This window comes from Protopterus annectens, chromosome 5.part0, assembly GCF_019279795.1.
Source record: "Protopterus annectens isolate FY-2018-M chromosome 5.part0, PAN1.0, whole genome shotgun sequence".
Taxonomy (NCBI): domain Eukaryota; kingdom Metazoa; phylum Chordata; order Ceratodontiformes; family Protopteridae; genus Protopterus; species Protopterus annectens.
This window is the reverse complement of record NC_056735.1, coordinates 33,009,218-33,035,899: the sequence shown is the minus strand read 5'-3', so window position 1 is coordinate 33,035,899 and position 26,682 is coordinate 33,009,218. Positions and strand designations below refer to the sequence as shown.

Genomic DNA, 26,682 nt, shown 5'->3' with positions numbered 1-26,682 from the left:
TATCTAAGATGACTTTATGTGAGTTCCATTTACTGAGAACTGCCTCTTTAGTTTTATAATTACTGTGCCAGATGTCAAATCACTGAGTAAATCAACCTCAAACCATCCAGAGTAGGAATCAACCAGGACCAGGTAGTGTTGATCATTTCATTCAAAAATATCTACTGCTAGCTACTGTTGACCATGGTAAATCAGGGATTGGGTGTAAATGAAGAGGTTCTTTTGCTGATGTGCTTTATTACTGTTGCAAACTGAACATGAAAAAGTTTCTCTCAATATCTTTAGACATTGAGGGCCAGAACACAATGCTTCTTGCTCTGTTTTTAGTTGCTTCAGTCCCCAGGTGTGGCCTCTGTGAAGAATTTGTATGTAGCCCTTTTGCAGTGATTTAGGAACTACTACTTTTGGGCCTTTCAGAATGATGCCATCTTTCACCATGAGCTCATTCCTAAATGAAAAATACTACTGAATTTCAAGTGGCAGACTTGTCTGACTGGTTGACCAACCTCGATTGATGATATTACTCACTTTTTGAAGAACTGGGTCTTTACCATTGTGATTTCTTAACTCATCAAGCCATGACGATGAAATGCGTTTGACTTTCATGACTTCAAAATCAGCTGTCTCACTTTTGTGTTTTCTCATCTTTCTGGGGGTGCATGACAAGGTATCAGCAAGATACGTGTTTACCTTTCATGTAAAAAATAGTAAAACTGTACTTTTGTAGCTTTAACATCGTGTATTGCAACCAGACTGGGGCTGTGTGTATTGTTTTGTTCAAAATAGTTACTAGTGGACGGTGATCTCTTTCAATCTGGATTGGCCTTCTGTATATGTAGTCATTGAATCTGGAACATGCAAACACAATAGCAAGAAGCTCTTTTTTCTGTGTGGGCAAAGTGCATCTCTGAATCAGGATACGAGATGCATATCCAATTGGAATGCTGTCCTGATGACAAGCTGCACCAAGTCCACACTGAGAGTGTCACAGGCTTATGGACATCATAGTATCTCAGTCTGGGTAGATTGGTAGTTCTATTTTCAAAGTATCAAATGCCTCTTGGTGCTGGTCAGGCCATGACTGTTTTATATCTTTACTTGTCAGTTCATGCAATGGTGCAGAAAGTTCACCGAGATTCACAATTAATTTTCCCAAATGGTGTGCTGAATGTTGTTAATAAAAAAGATTTGTAATCCAGCGAGGTTTGCCAAAAGGAATTCTTGCCATCTAAAACTGAGAAAACAGTTGAATTTGGCGTCAATGCTGCTACCTCCTCTATTGTGCACATTGGATGATGAGGATGCTCAAGGGTTTTATTTAAGTCTCTAGGATCAATGTGTATCCGAATGTCATATAACTCTTCTTTTGGACTGCCAACATGTATGATGCCCATTCAGTAGGCTCTGAAAGGCTCTCACAAGAACACCCAAATGCACCATTCTGCCTAATTCTGCTTTTACTTTACTTTGCATTGCTACCAGGATTTTATGTGCAGGTCTAATGACTGGGTATATTTTGTGATTCAGCTTCATAGAATACGTAACAGTAAGTTTACCAAGTTCATCTTTGAAGATATCAGCATATTCTTCAAAGCTACATTGTGAAAAACTGTCCTTTCTGTTTGTGTTCAAATGGTACACTTCTTTATTGAGCGAAATTAACCTTTTTTAGGCTGTCTTTTTTAGGTCTAGTAATGACTGTACATCTCTTTGAACTGCATAGAATTGTAAATCGCAACATTCACCTGCAGAATGGCAAGGAAGAACTGAAGTGCTATCTTTCTGAATTTCTTTGCCACCATAAGCAGCTAGTTGTTTGCTCCTTATTGAGTCAAGCTTCTTTCTAGCTTTTACTTTTGCATAAGCTTTTGCTGATATAAGATTAAATTTGGATCCGGTGTCTACTTTAAGCTGTACTGGCTTCCTATTAATTTGTACCGTGCAAAATATTTCACTCTTTGGTCACAAGTGAGAGTCCACTGTATTGACTGTCTCACGGACCACAGAAACACCATCAACATAAAAAGCTTCATCACTGATGTCAGGGTCTGCTGCAGTCTTAATTTGATTCACTGAATTTGAAATTTTATCATGAGTCTGTACTGATCTACAGAGCCTAACAGTGGTTAAGACGTCGATTCAGGTCGTAGCCTGCTATAGGTTCCCAACTATGTCCCAGGACTCTCACTCCATGTTCCTAAGCACCCTGGAAACTATTAGGGTTCAACAATCTCATACTGGGTGACTTCAACTACTCCTCCATTAACTGGGAAAATACCCATGCACCAATACACTTGCCCAACGCTTCCTGGAATTCATTAATTCCAGTGCGCTGGACCAGCTTATTCTTACCCCAACTAGAGAAAGCAACATCTTTGACCTGGTTATTACTAACCTGGGCAACTGTTGCTCAAAACCAATAATCAATTCCTCCCTGGTCAGATTCGACCACAAACTAATTACCATGGAAATCCACATCTCACCCAAACCACCAGCAAAGTTAACCAACATGAAAAACTTCTCCAAAGCTGACTTTGGGCTCCTAAAAACAGAGGTGGCTAACTTCATGGCACCCATGCAAATGGAAAATAGGTGCATGACCACCAAATCATACACCAGTGCACTGTATGAACATGTACATAAATGCATGGAACTAGCCATACCCAACAGAACCAAGATGCTATCCTCCAAAAAAAAAAAAAAAGGAAGCCGATCTAATGGTCCCCTGCCATTAACAAAGTCTACAACAGAAGGAAGAAACTGTTGCAGAAAAAGGTGAAGTCCCAAGACTGGAAAAACTTCCTTATTAGCCTCAACAAAAAGTTGAGATCCCTCATCAAAACCTCTAAACTTAGCTATGAAGGCAGAATTGCGGCAGACACTAAAAACAACCACAAAGCCTTCTACAGTTATATCAAGAATCTTCATGGCAATACCCAGATTTGCTTTGAGTTACTGCACAATGGTACCTCCTGTACTGAGCCAACAGATGCTGCCAACATACTTGGCCAACAGATTCAGTGCCAGCTTTACCCCCCCCCCCAAAGGACCAATACTGGAAAAATGCCAGGCACCCAGCATTACTGCAGCACAGGTTAAAGCTGCATTGTTCAAGGCCAAGAATACAGCTTCACTGGGACACGACAATATCCCTGGCTGTGTTCTACATGAACTACAAAGTGAATTGTCATCACACCTGTTTGCCCTGTTCAGTCACAGCCTCACCTCAGGCTTTGTCCCTACAGAATGGTGCACTGCTACAGTCATCCCTCTCCATAAAGGGGGAGTGACTACAGACCCTGTGAATTATCACCCCATTAGCCTGACGAGTCTGATATGTAAAGCTGTGGAATGCATCATCATGGACAAAATTAACAAGGATATAGGGATTCTCCAAACTCTGGATCCCACGCAATTTGATTTTGTGAAGGGCCGATCATGCCGGCTCAACCTGGTTGACTTCTTTGAGACGGTCACCAGAGCTGTGGATAAGGGCAAGGCAGTTCATACAGCCTACCTCGATCTGGCCAAGGCCTTTGATACCATTCCCCACTCAGGAATTATTGATAGACACACCAAACTAGGCATCAACCCCTGTATCAGTAGGTGGGTTGCAAATTGGCTCACAGATGGGAACCCATAGTGTGAAAGTAGCAGACTCCAAGTCAGACTGCCGACCAGTCACGAGTGGAGTCCCACAGGGATTGGTCCTGGGTCTTCTCCTGTTTGGCATCTACTTCTTAGAAGTTCAGGCCAACACAGAGGAACTCTGGCTGACCAAGTTCACTGATGATTGCAAGCTGGGAGTCATTAACTCCCCAAGTGGTGTAGACATCCTACAGAAAGGCCTCACTGAGACCAGTGACTGGTGTCGAAACCGTGACCTTAAGCTTAATGTCAAAAAAATGTGTTGTCATTTCCTTTGGGAAAAACTCAGTTCCCACAAATTACCACATTGATGGTAATCCACTAAACACATCAAGGCGTTATAAGAGATCTGGGGACACAGGTTGACAGCAGCCTCTCCTTTGACCACCACATTGCCACTGTGGTCAGAAAGTCCTATGTGGCACATCTCATTACCAAGGGTTTTGCATCCAGGAAGAAAGAGGTCATCATCTCTCTGTACTCTTCCCTCATTAGACCAATCATCGAGTATAATGCCCCATTTGGTAATGTACCTCAATAAACACCTGCAACAGCTGGAAAGGCCACAAAAGTACCTCACAAAGAGGATCCTAGGCCTTAAACTCATGCCCTACATGGACAGACTCAAAAAACTCAGGCTTGCCTCTGTCTCATATCATCTGTTAAGAGGTGATCTCTACTTGACTTACAAAGCCATGTCTGACCCAGCCCTGTTAGAATTGTTACACCTAAAGAAATCCCAATCCCACCACACAATACACTCCAGGGACCTCAGTCTCATTACCACAATCAACAGAACATGCTGGAGGAACAGGTTCATAACCCAGAGACTGCCCATGCTCTGGAATAGACTTCCCATACATGTCAAGCAGAGCACCTCACTGGCCCTTTTCAGGAGAAATCTTGATGAGTGGATGGGAAATTGAAAGTTCACCCTGGGGATCACTCCAGTGGCTCTACTTGATAGTGGCACCAGGAACTAATGGCGGCATGATGCTTAGGGCACTTCTGTGGGCTAGGCTTGTAAAGGCTTCAGGGCCGTTGGCCTAGTACACACCTGTGAACCTATGATTCCACTTTTTGCATTTGTGACACTGTTGACCGTAGGCACACTTCTCACATTTAGATTCATGCCCCAATAATTGTGACAGTTGACAATACCAGGTGATTTGGCACAGCTCTTTGAGTTACACTTATGAGGCTGTATTGTGTTAGTTTTTGTTGCACACTGTCGACATATGCAGCCACAGATATTGCAAGCATACTGGTATGTTTTCTGTGAGATTATGTATCTGACAGATTTCATCTTTGCTCAGCCTTAATTCATTATCATGTAATAGAATTTTTCTTGCCATGTCATTATTAATGCCACAACACAAGGTGGTCTTTTATTAAATAGTCTTGTAGATTCCCAAATCAAAGTGTCTTTGCTTCATTTAAGTCCGTAACATGCAGTGGCTGTAAAAAGTGTGCACACCTCTGTTAAAATGCCAGTTTTTTATGATATATAAAAATGAGACCACAATAAGTCATTTCAAAAAAACTTTTCCCACCTTTAATGTGACCTATAACCTGTACACTCCAGTTGAAAAACAACCAAATCTTTTAGGGGAACAAATATAAAAAATAAAAACGTACAATATGCTGGTTGCATAAGTGTGCACAGCCTTAAACTAACACTTTGTTGAAGCACCTTTTGATTAATTACAACATTCAGTCTTCTTGGGCACACGCCTGCCATCAATTAAAGAGACTCTGATTAACCCCAAATAAAGTTCAGCTGTCCTAGTAGGATTTTCCTGACATTTACTCAGTTGCCTGCTACAGCAAAAGCCGTGGTTCGCAGAAAGCTTACAAAGCATCAAAGGGATCTCATTGTTGAAAGATATCAGTCAGGAAAAGGGTATAAAAAATTTTTCACAGCATTGGATATACCATGGAACACAGTGAAGAGAGTCATCAAACAGTGGAGAAAATGTGGGACACCAGTGACATTGCAAAGAACTGGACGTCCCTCCAAAATTGATGAAAACTGGTCAAGGAGGCTGCCAAGAGACCTACAGCAACACTGAAGGAGCTGCAGGAATTTCTGGCAAGTACTGGTTGTATACTACATGTGACAACAGTCTCCCATATTCTCCGTATGTCTGGACTGTGGGGTAGGGTTGCAAGACTGAAACCTTTTCTTACACAGAAAAACATCCAGGCCAGGCGAAAAATTTGCAAAACAATACATAGTCTCCCAAAAGCATATGGGAAAATGTGTTATGGTCTGATGAGACCAAGGTTGAACTTTTTGGTCACAATTCCAAAAGGTACATTTGGCACAAAAACAACACTTTGCATCACCAAAAGACCACCATCCCCACGGTGAAGCATGGTGGTGGCAGTATCATGCTTTGGGGTTGATTTTCTTCAGCTGGAACTGGGGCTTTAGTCAAGGTGAATGGAATTATGAACAGTTCCAAATACCAGTCACTTTTGGCCCAAAACGTTTAGGTGTCTGCTAGAAAGCTGAAGATAGAGGAATTTCACCTTTCAACATAACAATTGACCCCAAGCGTACATCCAAATCAACAAAATAATGGCTTCACCAGAAGTTTTGGAATGGCCCAGCCAGAGCTCAGAACTAAATCCAATAGAAAATCTGTGGGGTGACCTGAAGAGGGCTGTGCACAAGAAATGCCCTCACAATTTGACAGATTTGGAGCATTTGTGCAAAGAAGAGTAGGAAAATATTGCCATGTCATGATGTGCCATGCTGATAGACTCCTACCCAAGATGACTGAATGCTGTAATTAAATCAAAAGGTGCTTCAACAAAGTATTAGTTTAAGGGTGTACACACTTATGCAGCCAGCTTATTGTACTTTTTTAGTTTTTATATTTTTCCCCTAACATATTTGTTTTTCAATTGAATTGTACAGCTTATAGGTCACATTAAAGATGGGAAAAGTTTTGAAATGATTTATTGTGGTCTCAATTTTTTATATCACAAAATCCTTGATATTTTAACAGGGGTGTGTATACTCTTTATAGCCACTGTATGCTTCCATAGTTTCATCAGGTTTTTGATTTCTCATATTGAATTTATGCCTCTCCATTGTTATATTCATCTTGGGGTTACACAGTTCTCGAAATTTACACTTTAAACATTTTGGATCTACGCGGGTCTCAACCTGGCAGTGTTCTCCCTCCCCTGCATAAACAGCAGGTGCATGTATGAAAGAACGTTCTCTTTCGATAGCCTCCAAGCCAGCCAAGTTGAGAAGTATAAATATTCATGTGTGTGTATTTATCTGAATGTATAGCCACTATGAAAATATCATATTCTTGTGCAAACACATGCCAGTTCTCCTTGACATTGCCATGAAACACCAGCGGTTCAGGTCTGCAAAATCCATCTGCCATGCCATCAAAATATATTTGTTTACCTTTGGACTTGCGTCATTTGTTACACTCGGACAACATTTAGTTGGCATCCAACATTTGACACCATGTAGAATGACCAGTGGAGACGGAAATTGCAAGTTATCAGCAGTTTGCTGCACAGCCAACATGAATTCACCTGCATGCACATCCATGACTTGCACATAACTGAATTTGCTTAACACTACCCTCCTCCACATACTTTCTTAAAGTACAGTAGCTGTCAGGGTACAGTCAGTCACTGTTCCACACCTCAGAAACATGTGGACCCAACATTCTCTCCACTTGAGTTTCCAGTTCCAGTCTTGGGCTTTGCAAAGTCAGAACTGCATTGATGGAGGAATCGTATAGCTCACAATCCTAGTCTCCTCTTTTTCTCCTCCCACCCCAACACAATCTGTATTGACTGATTTCTCAGTTTTTGCTTAGTGAACATTTTCAAAGGGGTAAAAGTGCACTAGCTGTGGGTCAGTTCAGACTGACCAAAGCACATCAGTATCAAAAAAATGTTGGCAGTGATTCATGCCATAAAGTCTCAACATCATATCTGGGACCAAGGTCCTGTCCATATCGATGCAGACAACACCACAGCCATGGAGGGTGCCAGGTTGTACCCTGTGTGCCATCTGGCAGTGATAGCATAGGAATTAGCTCTTCAGCTCTCAACACTTGAAGCATCTTATGTATTTGCAGAGCAAAACATAATGACAGACAAGCTAAGCAGGTCCTGGGCAGACCCTCACAAGTGGAAACTCAAAAGGGGAGGTGGTCTAAGAATTCCAGATATGGGGAACACTTCAGGTAGATTTGTTTGCTTCCTTTCAAAATGGACAGCTAACCAAATTCTGTACCAAGACTCCTTACAGGCAGCTTGGAGAATGCATGTTCCTTCATTTCTCTTCTGGGATGTTCCTGTATGCATTTCTACCCTTTTCAGTGGTTTCCAGGGTTATTCTGAAGACTCAGTAAGACCGTCCAAAGATCATTGGGATGAGTCTCTTTTGGGCCAGGCATCGTTATATAATTGGCCATGAGCAATTACCACAACCTTCTTTACATACAGGATCTAATCACACAAGACATAGGGTGTTTGATACACTCTTGAAATAAAACAACTTCAACTGACTGCCCCGGTGATTTGATTTTGATACCGTTTTTGTACCTCTTTCATGAGGATGTGCATCAGGTACTGAAAGAGGGGGGACTGTTATTAGAAAATCATATATTGGCAAGTGGAAGAGATTTTCTAGTCGGTGCCTAGCCAACGACTTGGTATCCATTAGGGATTTTGTACCACTGATGCTGAAATATTTCTGAGTTACTATTCTCTGGCCTCTCTTATTCTTCTATGAAGGTTTATCTGGTGGCTATTTCAGTACATCTGCCCGTGGAACTCAATATTTTTTCTGTTTATAGTCAGTAAAATGAGTTTTGCACTTGAGATCTTCATGTAGACAAGATCTTTGTTCTTATTGCTCTGACTTCTGCAAGAATAATATCTAAGTTGCAGGCTGTCATGGTGGGACAACTCCATCTGTTTCAGGGGTCACTTGATGCACAATCCCCTCTTTCATGTCCAAGGTTGTGTCAGATGTCACATTGACTGAGGCCATCAATTTCCATTTTCTGTCTAGACCTTAAAAACAAGGAAGAGATGAATCTACTAGGAAAATACAGTCAGGCACACTGGTCGCCAAGAAAACCAAAAAGTACCAGACTGCAGAGATAATATAAAATGATTCCTTTAATATATGCAAAACACCAACTGGTTTAGCCCTTTCATTCCTCGAGGGAACTTCTTCAGCATAACACAGCACTATTTAATCAATCCCTAAATAGTCAGGCTAATTGAGAATAAGTATTCTCCATTGGTCAAAACCCAGTCAACTGACTTGTAAAAAAGTGTGTGAAAATATAACAACAGTTATACAAATATAAAAACATGTATATATTAAATATGGGTTATTAATATAAAATAAAGTGTGACATTACTCAACATAAAAAATGTTTCCATGGAAACTAAAAAAACACCGCATTTTATTTTAAAGGTCTTTTCTTCAGAGCTGGTAAAATAGACTAATGTTCATTTAAACCAGGGGCTGAGCAGGCACCAAACTTTAGTTTCCACAGTAGCTCACAAAACTCAAGACTTGTTTCCCAGTCTCCCCCTCTTTCAAAATGTTTTACTTGCTCCCAACACCCAAAATTTGAAGAAATAACCGTCACACACCAGAGTGTGTTTAAATAATGCATTAGTTTCCTTTCTCCTTGATACCTCATACAGATGTTCATAAATTCTGTGCCTTAAAGTTCTCTCTGTTTTGCAAACATAAAATGCAAAACATAAGGAACAATAGGCCAGGTATACTACCCCTTTAAAGTGACAGTTAAGTACCCCTTCCCCTTTAATAGTCCAGCAGGGCCCCTTACATGCAATTCATCCACATTGGCTACATAAGGGCACTGGGGGCACCTCCCACATTTGTATGTCCCTGTCCTTAATCTGGGGGTTGAATCATATTTACAGCTTTCAAAAATATTTTTAAAATTCCGTCCTCTTCTCAAACTATACTTCAATTTCCTAGAAAACACATCAAGCCTGTTGGGCATGCTAGCAAAAAATGTCCCAATAAGTCTGTATGATGTTTTTCATCAAATAGGTGTCCCGATAGAAATCCATCACAAAATAAATATCTTTATGGGGGGGGTGCATTGGTAACCCTTACTTCCATCTGTGGACCCCCCCCCCCTGTCATCACGGGACAAAATGGGCCTGTAGTTCCCCATTCTTGTAAAATCTTATCAGTCAGGGAAAACACAAGTGGTTCAGGGTATCCATGCTCAACAAAAATTTGCCTATATACTCAAGTTCGGAAATCAATTCTTCCTTGAGTGCAGTCTTGACAATGTTCCTTTTCTTTAAATACAGGTGTTCACTCAAAGTGGAGATAAGAATTAGAAAAATATTTTTTACGATAAACAGAGGAGACATACTTATTATATCTAAGGTCTTTCCTAATCTGCACATCCAAAAAGTGAACATCATCCTCTGTCACACAGGATGTAAATTCCAAAAAAATGGTAGTGTGATTTATAAAATCCAAGAAGGGGGCAATATTCGCCATGGGTCCCTTCCACGCAATAAAAATAGCATCCAGGTAATGGAAATAAAATCTCATGTGCTCGTAAAAGGGTGAGATGAATAGAAAATGCTGCTCCCAATATAGAAGAACTATATTGGCAAAAATGGGGGGACAAGAGGCCCCCATAGCTACCCCCCAATCTGCTTATAGTATGCTCCCTGAAAAAACAAAAAGTTGTTGCTGAGCACCAATTCCATGCTCTCAACTGAAATTACAAGGGGAGAGAAAATCAAAACCCAGTATAATCGCCTCAAACCAGGCTAGACCTGTGTCCTGGGGAATCACACTAAATAAATCCTTGATGTCTAGTGTAAGGAAAGTGTAATCGCCATTAAAATCCACTTCCTTAAACTTGTTCAAAAAATTCCATGAGTCAATTAAGATGTGATGAAACAACCCATAAAAGGGTTTTAACTTGTCAAAGTATAGGGCCAAGGGCTGTGTCTTAGAATCGGAGGAAGAGACTATAGGTCTCAAAGGGGGGTTTTGGACATCCTTGTGTGCTTTAGAATCCCAAAAATACTTGGGATCACTGGCTTAGGAACCCACAAAAAATCATATTGCTGTCTATCAATAACCCCCTGAAGTAAATTTATTCTCCAGGATCAAATCCAAGTTCCTGTAACCCAGGATGTTAAGTTGTCCAATCTCGCCTTCGTTCTTGATGGATGGGTTCGGAGCCGATCCTCTGCTTCGACTCGGCAGCTTACTATAGCTCAAGAGCTCTTTACTGGCTCAAGGCTACCTCTTATCCCAGAATGCCCAGCGTCAGCTACCCAGATCTCATTTGCCGCTTTAGCTGCGAGGTTGCGTCAAAACTGGCTCAGGCTTAGTATAACTTTTTTCTCTATTAAATTCAAATAATTTGCTTAAAATTTGATATATTTTTTTCTCTCTTATAGTAGCTTGTAAGTTTCTTTTATTGTAAACCTCTATCTTGTCCTTGGTGTTCTTTGTGCTGTGTTGGCCATGACCCCTTAGTCGCTAGGCCTTCTGTTATTCCCTGAACTCGTTTAACTTGGAGAGTCCCCCCCCCCTTAAGGACAGCCGTTTAAGTTAGAGGCTCTCATTTAAAGTCTTTATTAATATAATTTTTAGCTTACTATTGTAGTGTCTTTTTGGTAAAATGTCTAAGGAAGTTAAAACCTCAGGTTTTAAAAAGTGTGGCATGCTATCAGAAGATGTCTCTGACAGTTGGGCACACTAGTTGTGTTTACTGCTTTGGGGGCTCTGCACCTGCAGGACTCTTGTTCTATTTGTCATGCCTTTAGTCCAAGGGTCCTGCAGAAGTGGAAAAACAAGCTTATCCTCCATGGATTGTTAAAACAGAATTCTCCGGCTAAAGCAACTCAGTCAGTGAAACCTCTGAAGCTAGTCAAGCCGTCGGCTCCATGTTAGGAGCCGACCTGTGAGCTTGACAAACCAAGTGTGTTGCTGCCCTCTGGCACTAGCAAGACTGCTTCTCCCTCAGCTCCAACTGTTGCTTCGGAGCCACAAACAAGCTAGGTCTCCTTCATTGGAGCCAATTCACTCAGTACCACAATCACCCTTACTTCAAAGCAAGACCAGTCATCGCTCCTCTTCCCACTCCTCTCGATCCTCGAGGTTATCGGATCAGGATGTGGAGAGAATGGTCAGTAGGTTGCTGAAGTCACAGGCCCTTGCCAAATTGCTTTCGGGCCCACCTCAACAGGCTTCAGCTCCATCCACTTCGATTTAGATTCTTCCTTCAACTATGCTTAGTTTGGAGCAGAAGTCCATGGATGCTCCGATAGTGGTTCCTTCGGCTCCAACGTTGGCTCCGATTACCTCTGTTCTTCCTTCCATCGAGGTATCTGGCCACCGACGCTCTCTCGTCGGCTCTGAGGGGGAAGTGGCATCGGACCCTTGTCCAACCCCGCTCTCCCTCTCGGAGCTTCGGCTCAGTTGACCTCGACTCCCACATCGGCCTCGGAGCTGTCGCCCTCTGTGCAGAGTGGGATTCCTGTCTCTTTGGAGCTGGAGCCCTCCTTGGTTGGAGACGGTGATGCCTTCAAGGTCATGCAGAAAGTGTTGGCCCCACAGACGGACCCACTATCTGTAACATCGGCTCCTTCCCCCTCGGTGCCTGTGACAATCTCTGTTCCTCCTCCACCCCCCAAAGTGTAGGGAGCCTATGCCCCAGGACACCCCATTGGGTGAACCCTCTACTTCCGAAACCACCCCAGAGCATTCTGAGCAGGCTTTCCAGAAGAAAAAGTGAAAGAGGAAGCACCAAGACTCCCCTGAGTTTGTCACCTCAGATACAGACCTGGATGAATCGGAGGGGACCCCAAGGTCCCCCTCTGAAGAGGTTTCCTTTTCGGACATCCTTGAGATTCTCTGACAGAGGTGTAGCTGGACTTCCCTAGCCCCCTCCGAGGATGGGTCTGTATACCTGGACGCATTTGGTTCCCAACCTTTCACCTCCTGGGTGTCTCCGCTTTTTGATCCACTCATGTCTGTATTGTCTTGAAAGGCTTGGTCACCTCCAGATTCCATGGAAACTGTCCCGAGGAGACCCAGTAAATTTATTACAGCTCCCCAAGACAAACAATTTTTGACTAAAGGTGTCCCAGTTGATGCCATGGTGGTAGCAGCAGCCACAGAGAGAGTTAGCTGAAACCTCCTCATCTGTCCATCCACCGAATAAAGACTCTTGTACTATGGACAGATATGGGAAGCAAATGTTTTTATCAGTAACCTTCTCCCTTAGGTCTCTGAACTATCTTTCCCATTTTACTAGGCTTCAGAGGGATCTCCTAAAAGAGCTTGGAGATGCCCATACAGGATCTCACAGCTGAGTGAGCTTCAGCCAAGGTAGCTACCCAGCTGGCAACTCTTAATTCAATAGTCAACTCCTCCATGAGGCTTATTTCATACGCAGCCGATGGAGCGAGTAGAGCTGCAGGAACAGGAGTGGCTCTTAGGAGACATTCTTGGCTGTGGCTGTGTCAGTTTGCGGAACCTTTTTAGAGCATCCTTCACCAATACCCCCTTTGATGGCACCTCTCTCTTTGGGCCTCAGGTGAAAGATACACTTACCAGGTGCCAGCAGGAAGGGAAGATGCTCTCTGATGTCGGAGTCTGTTTTTTTCACTCTTACCAGATCATACCCAAAGGGTCAGAAGGGTGGAAAGATGTAGTTTCGAAAATCCCAGGGACTCTTGCCCGATGCATGTGGTGAATTTTCCCCCAGGGGCAGAGGGGGAAATAATAACAATGGCAGACACCACCCTCGTGGCAGAGGGAGTCCGCAACATCAGGTTGACAGAGATGCATTACCCTATCAACATCCCTGAAGGGATGCCCAACTGCTCAACTCTGGAGGCAATCAGGGGAAGGTTTTCATTGTACCCAATCACCTGGCAAAACATTACAACAGACAAATGGGTACTAACCATTATATCTGGAGGTTACAAGATTCCTTTTCATCAACCCCCTTTTGTTTCAAACAAATCCATCCCAGATGTTCCACCCAGTCTAAGGGATAAGGCAGTCACAGAAGTTTCAAGACTGCTAGAAAAAAGAGCCATCCAGGAAGTCCCCGCAGACCAAGTAGGATCCGGAACTTACTCAAGATTCTTTGGTGCCCAAAAAGACAGGGGACTGGAGACCAATTCTGGATCTCAGCAGGTTAAACAAATCTGTGCAAAAAGAAAAGTTCTGGATGGTAACACTGCAGTCCATTCTCCCCTTTGTGGGTCAGGACAATTGGATGCGCTCCATAGATCTTCAGGACGCATACTATTATATAAAAATGGACAGATGGTCCAGGAGATTTCTATGCTTCCGGCTAGGGGCCAGTCATTACCAATTCAGAGCTCTGCCCTTTGGTCTCACCACAGCTCCCAGGGTGTTTACCAAATGCATGGCAATAGTCACGGCTCACCTGAGACATCTAGAATTCCAGGTGTTTCCTTATCTGGACGACTGGCTCCTCAATGCTACCACCAGGCAACAACTTATAGAGGCACCAGATTACACCATCACATCCTGTGCTCAACTAGGCATCACAGTAAACTTCAAAAAATCTGCCTTGTTGCCCTGTCAATCTATTACATACATAGGAGCAGAGCTAAACACAAGAAAAATGATTGTAAAATTGCCTCAGGAAGAGTTTCCATTATTCGAAAACAGGTGTCACTTCTCCTGAGGAGCAAAAGAATTCAGGTAAAATATGTTCTTCAAGCTCTAGGGTCTGTGGCAGCAGCCATTCTTCTAGTTCCCTTAGCACGCTTTCACATGAGAATCCTTCAGTGGCTTCTTTTCACACAATGGCCCTTCCAGGAATTACCCATGTCTCACATGATGCTAATTACGGAATCTTGCAAAAGGCACCTTTCCTGGTGGATGGTCTCCCCACTAGTAACTCAAGGCAGACTATTCATGGAATCCCATCTGGTTGCCACAGTGACCACGGATGCTTCCCTGATGGGGGGGGGGGCATTATCTAGGGAAGACAGTCCAAGGCACTTGGTAACCTCATGAGTACCACTTGCACATCAATGTCCTGGAGATGAGCAGTGATCCTAGCATTGCAAGCTCTTCAAGACTCTCTCCCTGCTGGAACTATTGCAATACAGACAGACAATATGTCAGTGGTTTGGTACATCAACAAACAGGGTGGAACCAGGTCTTACCCCTTGTGCCAAGAGGCCCTCAGACTGTGACAATGGGTGATTTCCTCCCAACGTTTTCTGACAGCAACGCATATCCCTGGGACATCCAACGTAATAGCGGACAGGCTCAGCAGGGCTATCCTCATGCCTCATGAGTGGTCTCTGAAACAGGAAATTGTGAATCTTATTTTCCGCAATTGGGGCCAGCCTTGCTGCGATCTCTTTGCCTCTCCCATCAACAACAAATGCAGCAGCTACTTCTCCCTTGTTCCTCCTCCAGGTGAGACACCCAGGGATGCTCTAGTCCACGATTGGCCTCAGGGACTCCTTTATGCATTTCCCCCCTTACCCCTAATTCCAAAAGTCATTCAGAAAGCAAAATCATTGGGTTGCAAAATGATCCTCATTGCCCCCTATTGGCCTCAACAGATTTGGTTTCTGTTCCTTCACCACCACATTCTAGCCCAGCCTTGGATTCTGGACCCAGTACTGGACCTCTTGATTCATCAATCAGGCAGACTACACCAATCTCTCAAGCTCGCAGCTTGGTTACTCCACTTCCAATCCTAGCCGGGCTCCCCAATATTTCCCCAGCAGTGCGTGATATTATTGATGTTAAGTTGTCAATCTCGCCTTCATTCTTGCTTGATGGGTTCGGAGCCGATCCTCGGCTCCGACTCGGCACTTGCTTTAGCTCGAGAACTCCTTTTACCAGCTCGAGGCAGCCCCATATCCCATGATGCAAGGCAGTAAGTACCCAGATCTCGTTTGCCGCTTCGCTTGGGAGGTCTTCTTTTTACCGGCTCCTGGTAAGTTGTTCACTTTTGTGATTCAAGCCCCTTTTTTAGTCAAAAAAACTCTTTTATTGATAGTTTAAGTTATATTCTACCCTTTCTGACAGAATTTTCCTGTCTCCTTTAATTTTTTGTTAGTCAATTTTTCCCTATCCCATCCCCCCCCCCCTGTTAGGGTGTGTGTGTGTTGGATTTTATAGAATACCTTTTTGGTATTTGTGTAAGTTAATTTAGACTGGTGTTGTGTGTGTGTGTGTGTGTGTTCAACACTATGTCTAAGGAGAGGGTCTCGGGTTTTAAGAAGTGTGACTCGTGCTGTCAGAAGATGTCTCTGACAGACGGTCACACTTCTTGCCTGTATTGTCTGGGCCCTCTTCACCTGCAGGACTCCTGTGCTATTTGTCACTCCTTCAGCCAGAGAGTCCTGCAGGAGAGACGTAATAAGTTGATTCTTAGGGGCCTTCTGCCGGAGGGCTCTCCGGCTAAGTCGGCTCCACCAAAATCAACTAAACCTGCCAAGGCCCAGGCTTCTGTTTCTAAGCCTGCGGCCTCGGCTCCGACTCGTATTGAGTCGAGATCGGCTCCGGCTGGAGCCGATTCTGGTTCGACAAAGCTTTCGGCGCCGATGGCTATCGGTGCCGAATCTGTTTTGACCACTTCGATGTCGGCTCCGATCGGTTCCGACACCCATGTGGCTCAGGCATCGGTGTCGGCTCCGATCGGCTCCGACACCGTTACTTTGGTGGCTGTATCGGCTCCGGCTGGAGCCGATACATCGAGACGTTCTGTCGGCTCTGTGAAGTCGGCGCCGACAGGATCTGTAGTATCGGCTCCGATGGCTCATTCCAGGAAGAGGTCGGGGTCTCCTTCCTTGGGGCCGATACTTTCGGCTCCGGCTTCGCCTCTTCTATCGGAACGGAGCCATCGGAACCGATCTTCAAGGTCATCCAGGTTATCAGATCATGACCTAGAGAGAGTGGTCAGTAGATTACTCAAGTCACAGGTACTGGCCCAAATGCTACACAGTCCGTCTCAGCAGACGACTGTTGGTCCACACCCCGTTACAGTTCCTCCTTCAACTCTACCCCAGAGTTTGGAGTTGGAGTCTTCGGGCATGGTTACTGCTACGGCTGGAGGACGGATACCCCCTTCTGTTCCTTCAGCCTCTACTCTTATCTCCTCTTCCTTAGAGGGATTCGGTGGTCGGGTTTCCACGGTCTCCTCCGAGGGGGTGAGTGGCATCGGACCCTTGTCCGAGCCCGCTCTTCCCCTTGGAGCCTCGGCCTTGGTGAGCTCGGCTCCGACATCTGCCTCGGAGACTTCCCTTTCGGTGGTCCCGGGAGTTCCTAGCTCTTCGGAGCGGGTTCTCTCGGACCTGCCTGGGAGGGGAGCATTCGAGGTAATGAGTGTACTGGCCACTGGTATCAGTCAGCAGTCTGTTCCCGTAGCTCCTCCCTCTATAGTACCTGTTGACATCTCTGCCACTTCTCTTGCTACAGGACCCAGAGATCCTCCGCCTCAGGTTTCCCCATTGGGAATTTCCACCTCTTCCGAGGATTCTCCTGATGTTTCGGGAGATCCTCCTAGGAAGAGGACTTGTAAGAGGAAGCATGTAGACTCCCCGAGTCTGTCACTCGGATACTGACTTTGATGAGTCAGAGGGATCCCTAGATCCCCTCTGAGGATGTCTCCTTCTCAGACATCCTAGAACTTCTGAAACAGAGGGAAACTGGCCCACCAACAATCCCTCTGAGGATGAGTCAGTATACCTAGAGGCGTTTGGATCTCGGCCCTCCACCTCCTGGGTGTCTCCGCCTTCGACCCCTTATGCAGGTTATTGCACGAAGGCGTGGACAGCTCCTGACTCTGTAGAGCCAGTCCCTAGGAGGCCTTCTAAATTTATCACTGCCCCTAGTGACAAACAATTCCTTACCAAGGGTGTCCCCGCTGATGCCATGGTGGTGGCTGCGGCCACCAAAAAGGAACTTGCAGATCCTTCCGTGCCCGTCCATCCTCCTAATAAGGACTCTAGGACCATGGATAGGTACGGCAAGCGGATGTTTTCCTCAGCGACCTTTGCTATGCGTTCGCTGAATTATCTTTGTCACTTCACCAGACTCCAGAGAGATATCCTGAAGGAGCTGGGAGAAGTAGTTCAGGATCCTACAGCTGCAGGGGCTCAAGAAAAGATTGTTTCGCAGCTAGGAACCCTCAATTCCATAGCTAACTCCTCCATGTGGCTAATATCTTATGCTGTGGATGGAGCGAGTAGAGCCGCAGGCACAGGTGTGGCTCTTAGACGCCAAGCCTGGATGCGGCTATGTGATTTTATGGATCCTTTAAGGCGTCCTTCACAAATTCTCCCTTTGATGGGTCAGCTTTGTTTGGCCCTCAGGTGAAGGAGACCTTGACCAGGTGTGAGCAGGACGGCAAGACTCTTTCTGCTGTTGGAGTCCGTTTTTCCACCCCTTCTAGGCCTTATCCCAAAGGACAGAAGGGTGGGAAGATGTGGTTCCGTAAATCCCAAGGAGTCACGCCGGATTCACGTGGTCAGTTTACCCCTAGAGGCAGAGGGGTAACAACAACAGACGCCGCTCTAGAGGCAGAGGGGTCCAAGAACCAGGGAAACAGGGAGCCTCTCTCTGATAAGCCCTTTCAGCATCCCTGAGGTGTTGCCCGGCTGTCCCTCCTTGGAGGCAGTCGGGAAGATTATCACTGTACCCAGAAGCCTGGCATTCCCTCACTCAAGACAGATGGGTACAGTCGATCATATCCAAGGGTTACATAATTCCTTTCGAGGAAAGTCCCTTCCCTCAAGTTCCCTTCCAGATGTACCACCCGGTCTAAGGGAGATTGCAGAGTTAGAAATCGCAAAACTACTGCAAAAGAGCCATTCAGCCAGTTACAATAGACCATTCAGAGCCCGGAATCTACTCAAGGTTCTTTTGGTCCCCAAAAGACGGGAGACTGGAGACCAATATTGGATCTCAGCAGACTCAACAAGTCTGTCAGGAAGACAAGATTCGAATGGTCACTCTTCAGTCAATTCTGCCCTTCTTACAGAAGGACAACTGGATGTGCTCAATAGATCTTCAGGATGCGTACTATCACATCAAAATTCACAGACGCTCCAGGAGATTTCTCCGCTGGCTGGGGTCCAGTCACTTCCAGTTCAGAGCCCTGCCCTTTGGTCTCACTACAGCCCCAGAGTGTTCACCAAATGCATGGCAGTGGTCACGGCTCACCTGAGACGTCAAGGATTCCAGGTGTTTCCGTATCTCGACGACTGGCTCCTGTCAGCCACCACCAGGCATCAGCTTATACAAGCCAGGGATTACACAATAGACCTTTGTTCTCATTTGGGCATCTCAGTCAACTTCGAAAAGTCATCTTTATCGCCCTGCCAGTCTATTACCTTCATAGGCGCAAACTTAAACACTGTTCGGATGTCAGCTACCCTTACAGAACAAAGAGTTTCAGACATTCAGACTCATGTCAGGATCATTCTGGCCAGCAAGAAAGTACAGGCCAGAATGGTTCTGAAGGTATTAGGTCTCATGGCTGCGGCCATTACTCTTCTTCCCCTGGCTCGATTCTACATGCGCCTCCTTCAGTGGATGCTGTTCACACAGTGGTCATACCAGCAACTCCCAATGCGTCACCAGATTCTGGTGACACAAACATGCAAAGAACATCTTGCTTGGTGGATCACATCGTCTCAGGTTCACCAAGGCAGGTGCTTTGTACCTCCATCCCCGATAGCCACTGTCACCACGGATGCCTCCCTGATCGGGTGGGGGGGTCATTATCAGGGCAGGATGGTTCATGGGACGTGGCAACCGCTCGAGTACCATCTGCACATAAATGTCCTGGAGATGAGAGCAGTGCTTTTAACGTTGCAAGCCCTCAACGACTTTCTTCCCGTAGGGACAATTGCAGTCCACACAGACAACATGTCTGTAGTTTGGTATATCAACAAACAGGGCGGAACCAAGTCCTACCCCTTGTGTCGAGAAGCGCTCAGACTATGGCAATGGGCGATCTCCTCTCATCGGTTTCTGGTAGCAACGCATATCCCTGGGAAAACCAACATTATAGCGGACAGATTGAGCAGAGCTATTCTCATGCCTCACGAGTGGTCTCTCAAGCAATCCATAGCGGAAGAGATTTTTCTGGAATGGGGTCGTCCATGTTGCGATCTTTTGCTACTCCCAAAACAGCAAATGTCCAGACTTCTTCAGCCTCTTCCTCTATCAGGCCATCCCCAGAGACGCTCTGAGCCAGGATTGGCCCCAGGGACTTCTTTATGCCTTCCCTCCATTTCCTCTGATCCCTCAGGTGATCCAGAAAGCTACCGCTTTGAGAGCCAAATTGATTCTCATTGCCCCTTACTGGCCTCGACAAGTTTGGTTCCCGTTCCTCCATCATCACCTTTTGGTGCAGCCGTGGCATCTGGACCCAGTGCCAGATCTACTGATTCACCAATCCGGTCAGCTGCACCGGTCAATCCCTTCTCTCAACCTCACAGCATGGTTGCTCCACTTCCTTCCTTAGCCAGGCTTCCTTTGATCTCTAACCCAGTTAGAGATATCATAGTAGCTTCACTAAAATCCTCTACCAGGAGGATTTACACAAGCAAATGGAACGTTTCTCTTATTGGGCTAAGGCCCAAAATATTGATCCTTTTACTGCCCCTGTTCAGGCAGTTCTGGACTTCTTAGCAGAGATTTTTCATGCAGGCTCCTCTTCTTCCACAGTCAGAGTTCAGTTGGCTGCTATTTCTAATTTTCATGTCGGGATAGCAGATCATAATATTATGTCCCATAGGCTCTGCAGGGCCTTCTTGAAAGGAATTTTCCTACTAAAGCCTCCAATCAGGAATCCTCCTCCTCAGTGGGATCTAAATTTAGTGCTGACATCCTTGATTCTTCCCCCTTCGAGCCAGCTGTTTCTTGTTCCCTGAAATATCTTTCTTGGAAAACTTTATTCCTAGTGGCTATTACATCTGCCAGGAGGGTGTCTGAACTTCATGCTCTTTCGGTTCGACCCCCTTATTTGATTTTTCACAAAGACAGAGTATCTTTGAGAACTAATCCATCCTTTTTACCTAAGGTCGCTTCGAAAAACAATCTGAATCAATCTATTGATCTCCCTGTATTTTTCCTAACTATTCAGATAGAGCTGAACAAAGCTACATTATCTTGACGTCCACCGTCAGCTTAGATATTATTTGGACAGAACAAAAAATTTAGAAAATCTGATCAACTTTTTGTTTCCTATGCGGATAATAAAAAGGCCTTCCTGTTTCTAAAGTGACTTTGTCCAGATGGCTTTCTTCGGTCATCACTGAAATTTATACGATCAGGGGAAAACAGCTGTGCTCAAAACCTAAAGCACATTCAACTAGGAGTTTAGCTACTTCTACAGCTTTTCAAGCTAGACTGCCTTTGGACACTATTTGTGCAGCGGCACTTGGGCCACTCCTCACACTTTTGTTTCCCATTACAAATTGGACTTGGCCTCCAGGGACAGAGCCAGTTTTGGCTCTACAGTCCTCAAGAGTTTGTTCCATTGAGCCACCCAGGATAGAGGTGCTAGGGACGCGGTCCCATCAAGCAAGAATGAAGGCGAGATTGACAACTTAACATTAAGAAGTTATGTACCTACCATAACGTTCCATGTTAGTTGTCTTCTCGCCTTCTTTCTTCGACCCTCCCTCCTTCCCCCTGGCCTGGACAGACCTTGTATAAGAAACTATAATGCTAAAGACCATTCAGACCTGGTCCTTTTTCCATCTGTAAGTTTCTTCTTCCTTTGGGAAGTATTTTTATGCTTGGTGTTATTGCCCTTTGTCAACAAACGAGATCTGGGTACTTACTGCCTTGCATCATGGGATATGGGGCTGCCTCGAGCTGGTAAAAGGAGTTCTCGAGCTAAAGCAAGTGCCGAGTCGGAGCCGAGGATCGGCTCCGAACCCATCAAGCAAGAAAGAAGGCGAGAGAAGACAACTAACATGGAACGTTATGGTAGGTACATAACTTCTTATTTCCTCCCATAAGACAAATGCAAAGAAAGTCTATGCTAGCAAATGGAAAAGATTCTCTTACTGGGCAGATTCCAGGAATTTAGATGCTTTTACAGCTCCTGTACACGAGATTTTGGATTTCTTAGCAGAACTGTTTCATTCTGGTACAGCGGCTGCTACCATCAGAGTAAAATTTTCACATTGGAGTTTCAAACTCCAGCATAATGTCTCTCAAACTCTGTAAGGCCTTCATGAGAGGTACATCTCTACTTAGATCCCCAGTGAAAGAGCCCCTTCCACCTTGGGATCTCAATTTGGTTCTGGCCTCCTTGATACTGTCACCCTTTGAACCAGCAGCCTCATGTTCCTTGAAATTTCTCTCTTGGAAAACTCTCTTCCTAGTTACTATTACTTCTGCCAGATGTGTTTCAGAACTTCATGCACTATGTGTTCGCCCTCCATACCTAGTTTTTCACAAAGATAAGAGTTTCTCTGAGAACCAACCCATCTTTTCTACCTAAAGTTTGTTCAGAACACAATTTGAATCAATCCATTGAACTTTCCTGTCTTTTTCCCTACTCATTCTAACAAGGCAGAATACAGATTGCACCAGTTGGATGTGCATAGACAACTGTGTTTCTATCTCCATAGAACTAAAGAGATGAGAAAATCAAATCAGTTGTTCCTTTCTTTTGCTAACAACAAACAAGGCCTTCCAGTTTCTAAAGTAACATAGTCAAAATGGTTATCAGACACCATAGCCCATACCTTCCGTTTGCGACAAAAAGATCTTCCAGCAAAACCCAAAGGTCATTCAACCAGGTCAGTAGCTACTTTGGTAGCATTTGTCTAGATTGCCCATAGATTTAATTTCTGCAGCAGCTACTTGTGCAGATCCTGATACATTCATTTCTCATTACAAAGTAGATGTGGTCTCCCGGGGCAGGGCTTCCTTTGGTTCCACGGTTCTGAAGAGTCTGTTCCAATGAGCCACCCAGGATTGAGGTGTTAGGGACAAAAAGAACATTTCTTGTTCTGAACATTAAAAGTTTTACAAATGTCCCATTCCACTAGTGCCTCAAAGTTAGCAAGAACAGGATGCGTGGGTGGGTGAAAGGTGCTCCTTTCTACACATTCTACACATTCTGGATGTGCATAGGCAACTCTGATACTGTCATGACAGAACTAAGCCCTTCGGGAAAGCTCTCCAAGTATTTGTTCCTGTTCTGGAATGAAGAAATGTCAGCCTATGTTTAAACAGACTATTTCCCAGTGGTGCTTCTGCTGTTGTGTTTTTGTTACTCTGTGTATGGAAGATCCATTCCAGGCATTGTTAAGGCACATTCCACTAGATCTTTAGCTTCTATGATGGCATACTGGAAATGGGTGGACTCTAGAAGCATTCCAGAGACTGCCACTTTGTCCTGTGTCCATTCATTTGCAAAGTACTACAAACTGGATTTGTTTCCAGGTCCAGAGCAGACTTTGCTAGGGCCATTCTCCAGGCGATCCTGGACCCTTATCCTTTCTCCTCCCACATTGGATAAGCTGTGGTAGTCTGTCCTTGGACTACTGCAGCAGTAAAGATTATGAAAATAGTACAGTTGTGTAAGTTCATTTACCCATAAACTGTATATGCTTGAATTCTTTACTAATCCAGCACCCATACCAGCCCACCAACAGCCTTGTTGTATATTAGTTTTAGTGGGCTAGAACGTTAGATTTTATTATTTATATGTTGTATAGTTCAGGATGAATTCCCCATTTTTACTTAGGAGCAAGAAAGTCCTGAAGATGTTTAGTCACTCTGGCTTTTAATATCGTTCCCTCCAAAAAAAGGCTTACCTATAAGCAGCCACAATGACAATGTGGGAGGGGGGGTGAAAGCTTTTTAGAAGCTGCCCGGTTGCTGTATGCATCTTTGGCAGGATACAACCCATAAGCTGCTGAAGCAGTGAAGAATTCAAGCATCTACTGTTGTGGGTAAGTGCAACTTACCACCCTGGAACAAGCATACCTGTCATACAGCTTAGAATGCATTTAAATAGCCTTGAAAATGATGCAGACTTGCTATCAAATACACTATGCTTCAAGAAGCAGCCAGTGTAATTGCTTGATGTATATATTTTGTATTTTTCCTCTTAAAAAATTCCATTTTAAATCATCCAACTCATTGTTTGAGCAAGTGAATAAATAAATTATTTGTTAGGCTTCTACAAGTGTCTCTGAAATTTACTGCTCTAGTAGTTACCTCATATAACTGTGTTTTTCGGTAGTATAAAAGTCTAACTTGCTTCTGTTTTTATGTTAGGCATGCTGTTCCAGAAAAACTCAATGGCTTTCACAAAAGGGATAGGTTTTAAATTAAGTTTGAGGTGTAGTATGTGACCCTCAATGTGACGTTTAATGAACATTATTTATTTTTTTTTTTACAGAAAGAATTTTTGATAATTATAGTAATTAGCCCCAAGTACCATGAAGCTGTGACTTGCCCATACTCCCAACAGAATGATGAAAGTCATTTGAATGCTGTGTACATTTACAAGCAGGTGAGTGCTAGTGAGATTGTACATTCTGATCCTTTTATGTTGTCACTGCATGTTATAGTTGGAATGTTTACAAAACTAATGGAAAAGAAATGCAGTAGTCAGTCTGACCTGCAAGCTCTCCAGCCCCTTTTTTAGTGTTCCTTCAGTTTTAAAGTCTCCCATTTCTGTGATACAGGGAAGCTAGTAGTCCTGAAGTAGATATATAGAGGATCCAATCAGAAGGTCATTTATGAAACACATAAATGTGTGTAGAGAGTTATTTACAAACCTCCTTTTTCAAGGCATCCTGGTAAATGTACACATTACTCCAGAAAAAATTTCCAAGCAGTATCTGAAAAGTGAGCAATGATGCTGTAGTGTTTAATGCGTTCAGCCCCCCCCCCCCCCCCCCCACCACCAAAAAAAAAAACAGATTCAGCAGGTGAATGGAAACTAGCTTGTGTTCTGAAACATTTAGCTTATAACATGCAGTTGGTTGTTGTTACTTCTAAGACTGTGGTTGCCAAACAAAGGACAGAAACAAGAAAGTAGAAGTACTGGAGAAGATGCATAAAGACCCATCGTGTTTTTTTGATTTGCTGTCTGCATAGGTGGACTGGTCCACAGATCCTTTTCAGCCACAAAGTTGCACAAAAATACTGGCAGCAGAAACCATTAATCTACACATCTGCACAAAAGTAAATGTTTATACAAAACAAAAAAGCATTGTAACAAGATGGGTTGTAACACTTGTAAGTTATACTTGGAATAAAGTTTCTGTTGCAAGTAATACTTGAGAGACCATGCACATATAATTATAACTGAGTGTTGAAGTAATGTAGCAGTGTACACGATTTATGACTGAACAGAGTACAAATTGTGTATATCCAGTGTATAATGAGGGTAGGAAGAGAAAAGGGGTGAGGGAGATGAGAAAATGGCGGGAGGTTGAGAAGAAGAAGAAAAATATTACTTGAGATATCCACTTCAAGTGGAGCTGTAGACCTGTTCTGTCAAAGTAATATTAGGGATTACAAGAAGTTCAAGATTGGAGGAGGGTTATCCATCACCTCTTTAAGCATTTATAGGAGTTTGTGTCTTTTAAGTATTTATTCATCTTAGACCTAAATGCTGAATAGTTAATTGCATTCCTAATGATGTTGACTAGGTCGTTTCACTTGCCTGCAACATTCTTCCTGAAACTGTTTTCCTTCAATTGGTAGCACAGTTTGTTTTTGTAAAGTGAAACATTCTTCAGCATTATTTCTTGGGTTGTAGGGGAAGTTCCTAATAACTGTTTTCCTCCTCAAAAGAGGACATTAGTGGTTATGCAACAGATTAAAGATTAAAGTAGATAATAGCAGAGTGGCACATGCTGGTACTGGTAGTCATTTGACTTTTGTAATGTAAGGCAATGATAATTGGTGTGGGAGGCAAGTGCAGAGAACCAGAACTTTTATTGACAGTGTGAGTAGACTATTTTTTTTTGTCATCAGTTGAGGGATATTAGTGCTAAAATGTATGTGATTTTAGGAATTAAGATGTTTGGGGTTTTAACAGCAATAGATTCAGAAGTCAGAGGGAAGGAAACACACTAGCAGAGATTTAACTGGATGAAACTTGTGAACAACCATCTGTGCGTTTCCTGAAGGAGTGAGTTGGGTCTAGACAGATTCATAAGTGCTTGTAATTTGGAAATTTGTTTCAGTTTCTTCCTTGTCTCAAACGTCATATGAACAAACTTGTTGGTGTTAATTGAGAGCTTGTAAGAACTGAATCATGTGCACAGAGATTGAAGTCACTGTGGTGGTTGCTGTGAATTGAGAATTTATTAGAACTGAAGTATGTGCCTAAAGCACACAAGGAATTGGTGGTGTGAGTTACAAGCCTGGCAAAACACAAAAACTTGCTACAAAAGTACGTCTCTCTCTTCCTGAGGTATCATTGGGAGGTGTATAATTTGCACATTCCGTCATTCTCTGATTACCTGGTTATAGTGGAGCTGAAGCCTACTGTTTGTTGTACTTGGAAAAAATAAAAATGTTGTGGCTTGAAATGTGCAGTGGCGCACATGCCTTTAAAAGTGCAGTCAAACAAAATAGCCAGACTAGTTGTTTCCATAGTAAGTGTCCAAGTCTTTTTAAAAAATATCGACACCAGCACTTGCTTTAATATAATTTGTTAGTTCTGTTTCATGCATCACCTTCTTTTTCAGAGGAGCGATTAGTACATCCCTCATTCCTGTATCCTATCCGACACAGGTTGTTTGCTGATTCTCTTCTCTGTGATAACCCCAGATATTCTCTGTGGTAGTGCTATGTAAATGCCCTAGTGATTAATGGGTATAATAGCACTGTAACTTCATGCTGAAGTCTTCTCTTATTATTACTAATTCTGTCCCCTCGGTGTATTTTTTGGCACCAGTTTCCGTTGCACTTTTTCAGTTTAATCTAATATAATTTCAATATCTTTATCT

At 43.8% G+C, this 26,682-nt stretch overlaps 1 protein-coding gene across 2 annotated transcripts in view; it reads left to right on the top strand.

The window, feature by feature from the left end:
- The window catches only part of LOC122802461 (E3 ubiquitin ligase TRAF3IP2-like), a 1,503,042-nt gene that overhangs the window by 1,305,729 nt on the left and 170,631 nt on the right, over positions 1–26,682 (top strand). For both annotated transcript variants that reach the window (XM_044072084.1, XM_044072083.1), the window contains exon 8: positions 24,114–24,227. In XM_044072084.1, coding sequence (XP_043928019.1) covers positions 24,114–24,227 — 114 coding nt within the window. The remainder of the gene's footprint in view (positions 1–24,113; positions 24,228–26,682) is intronic.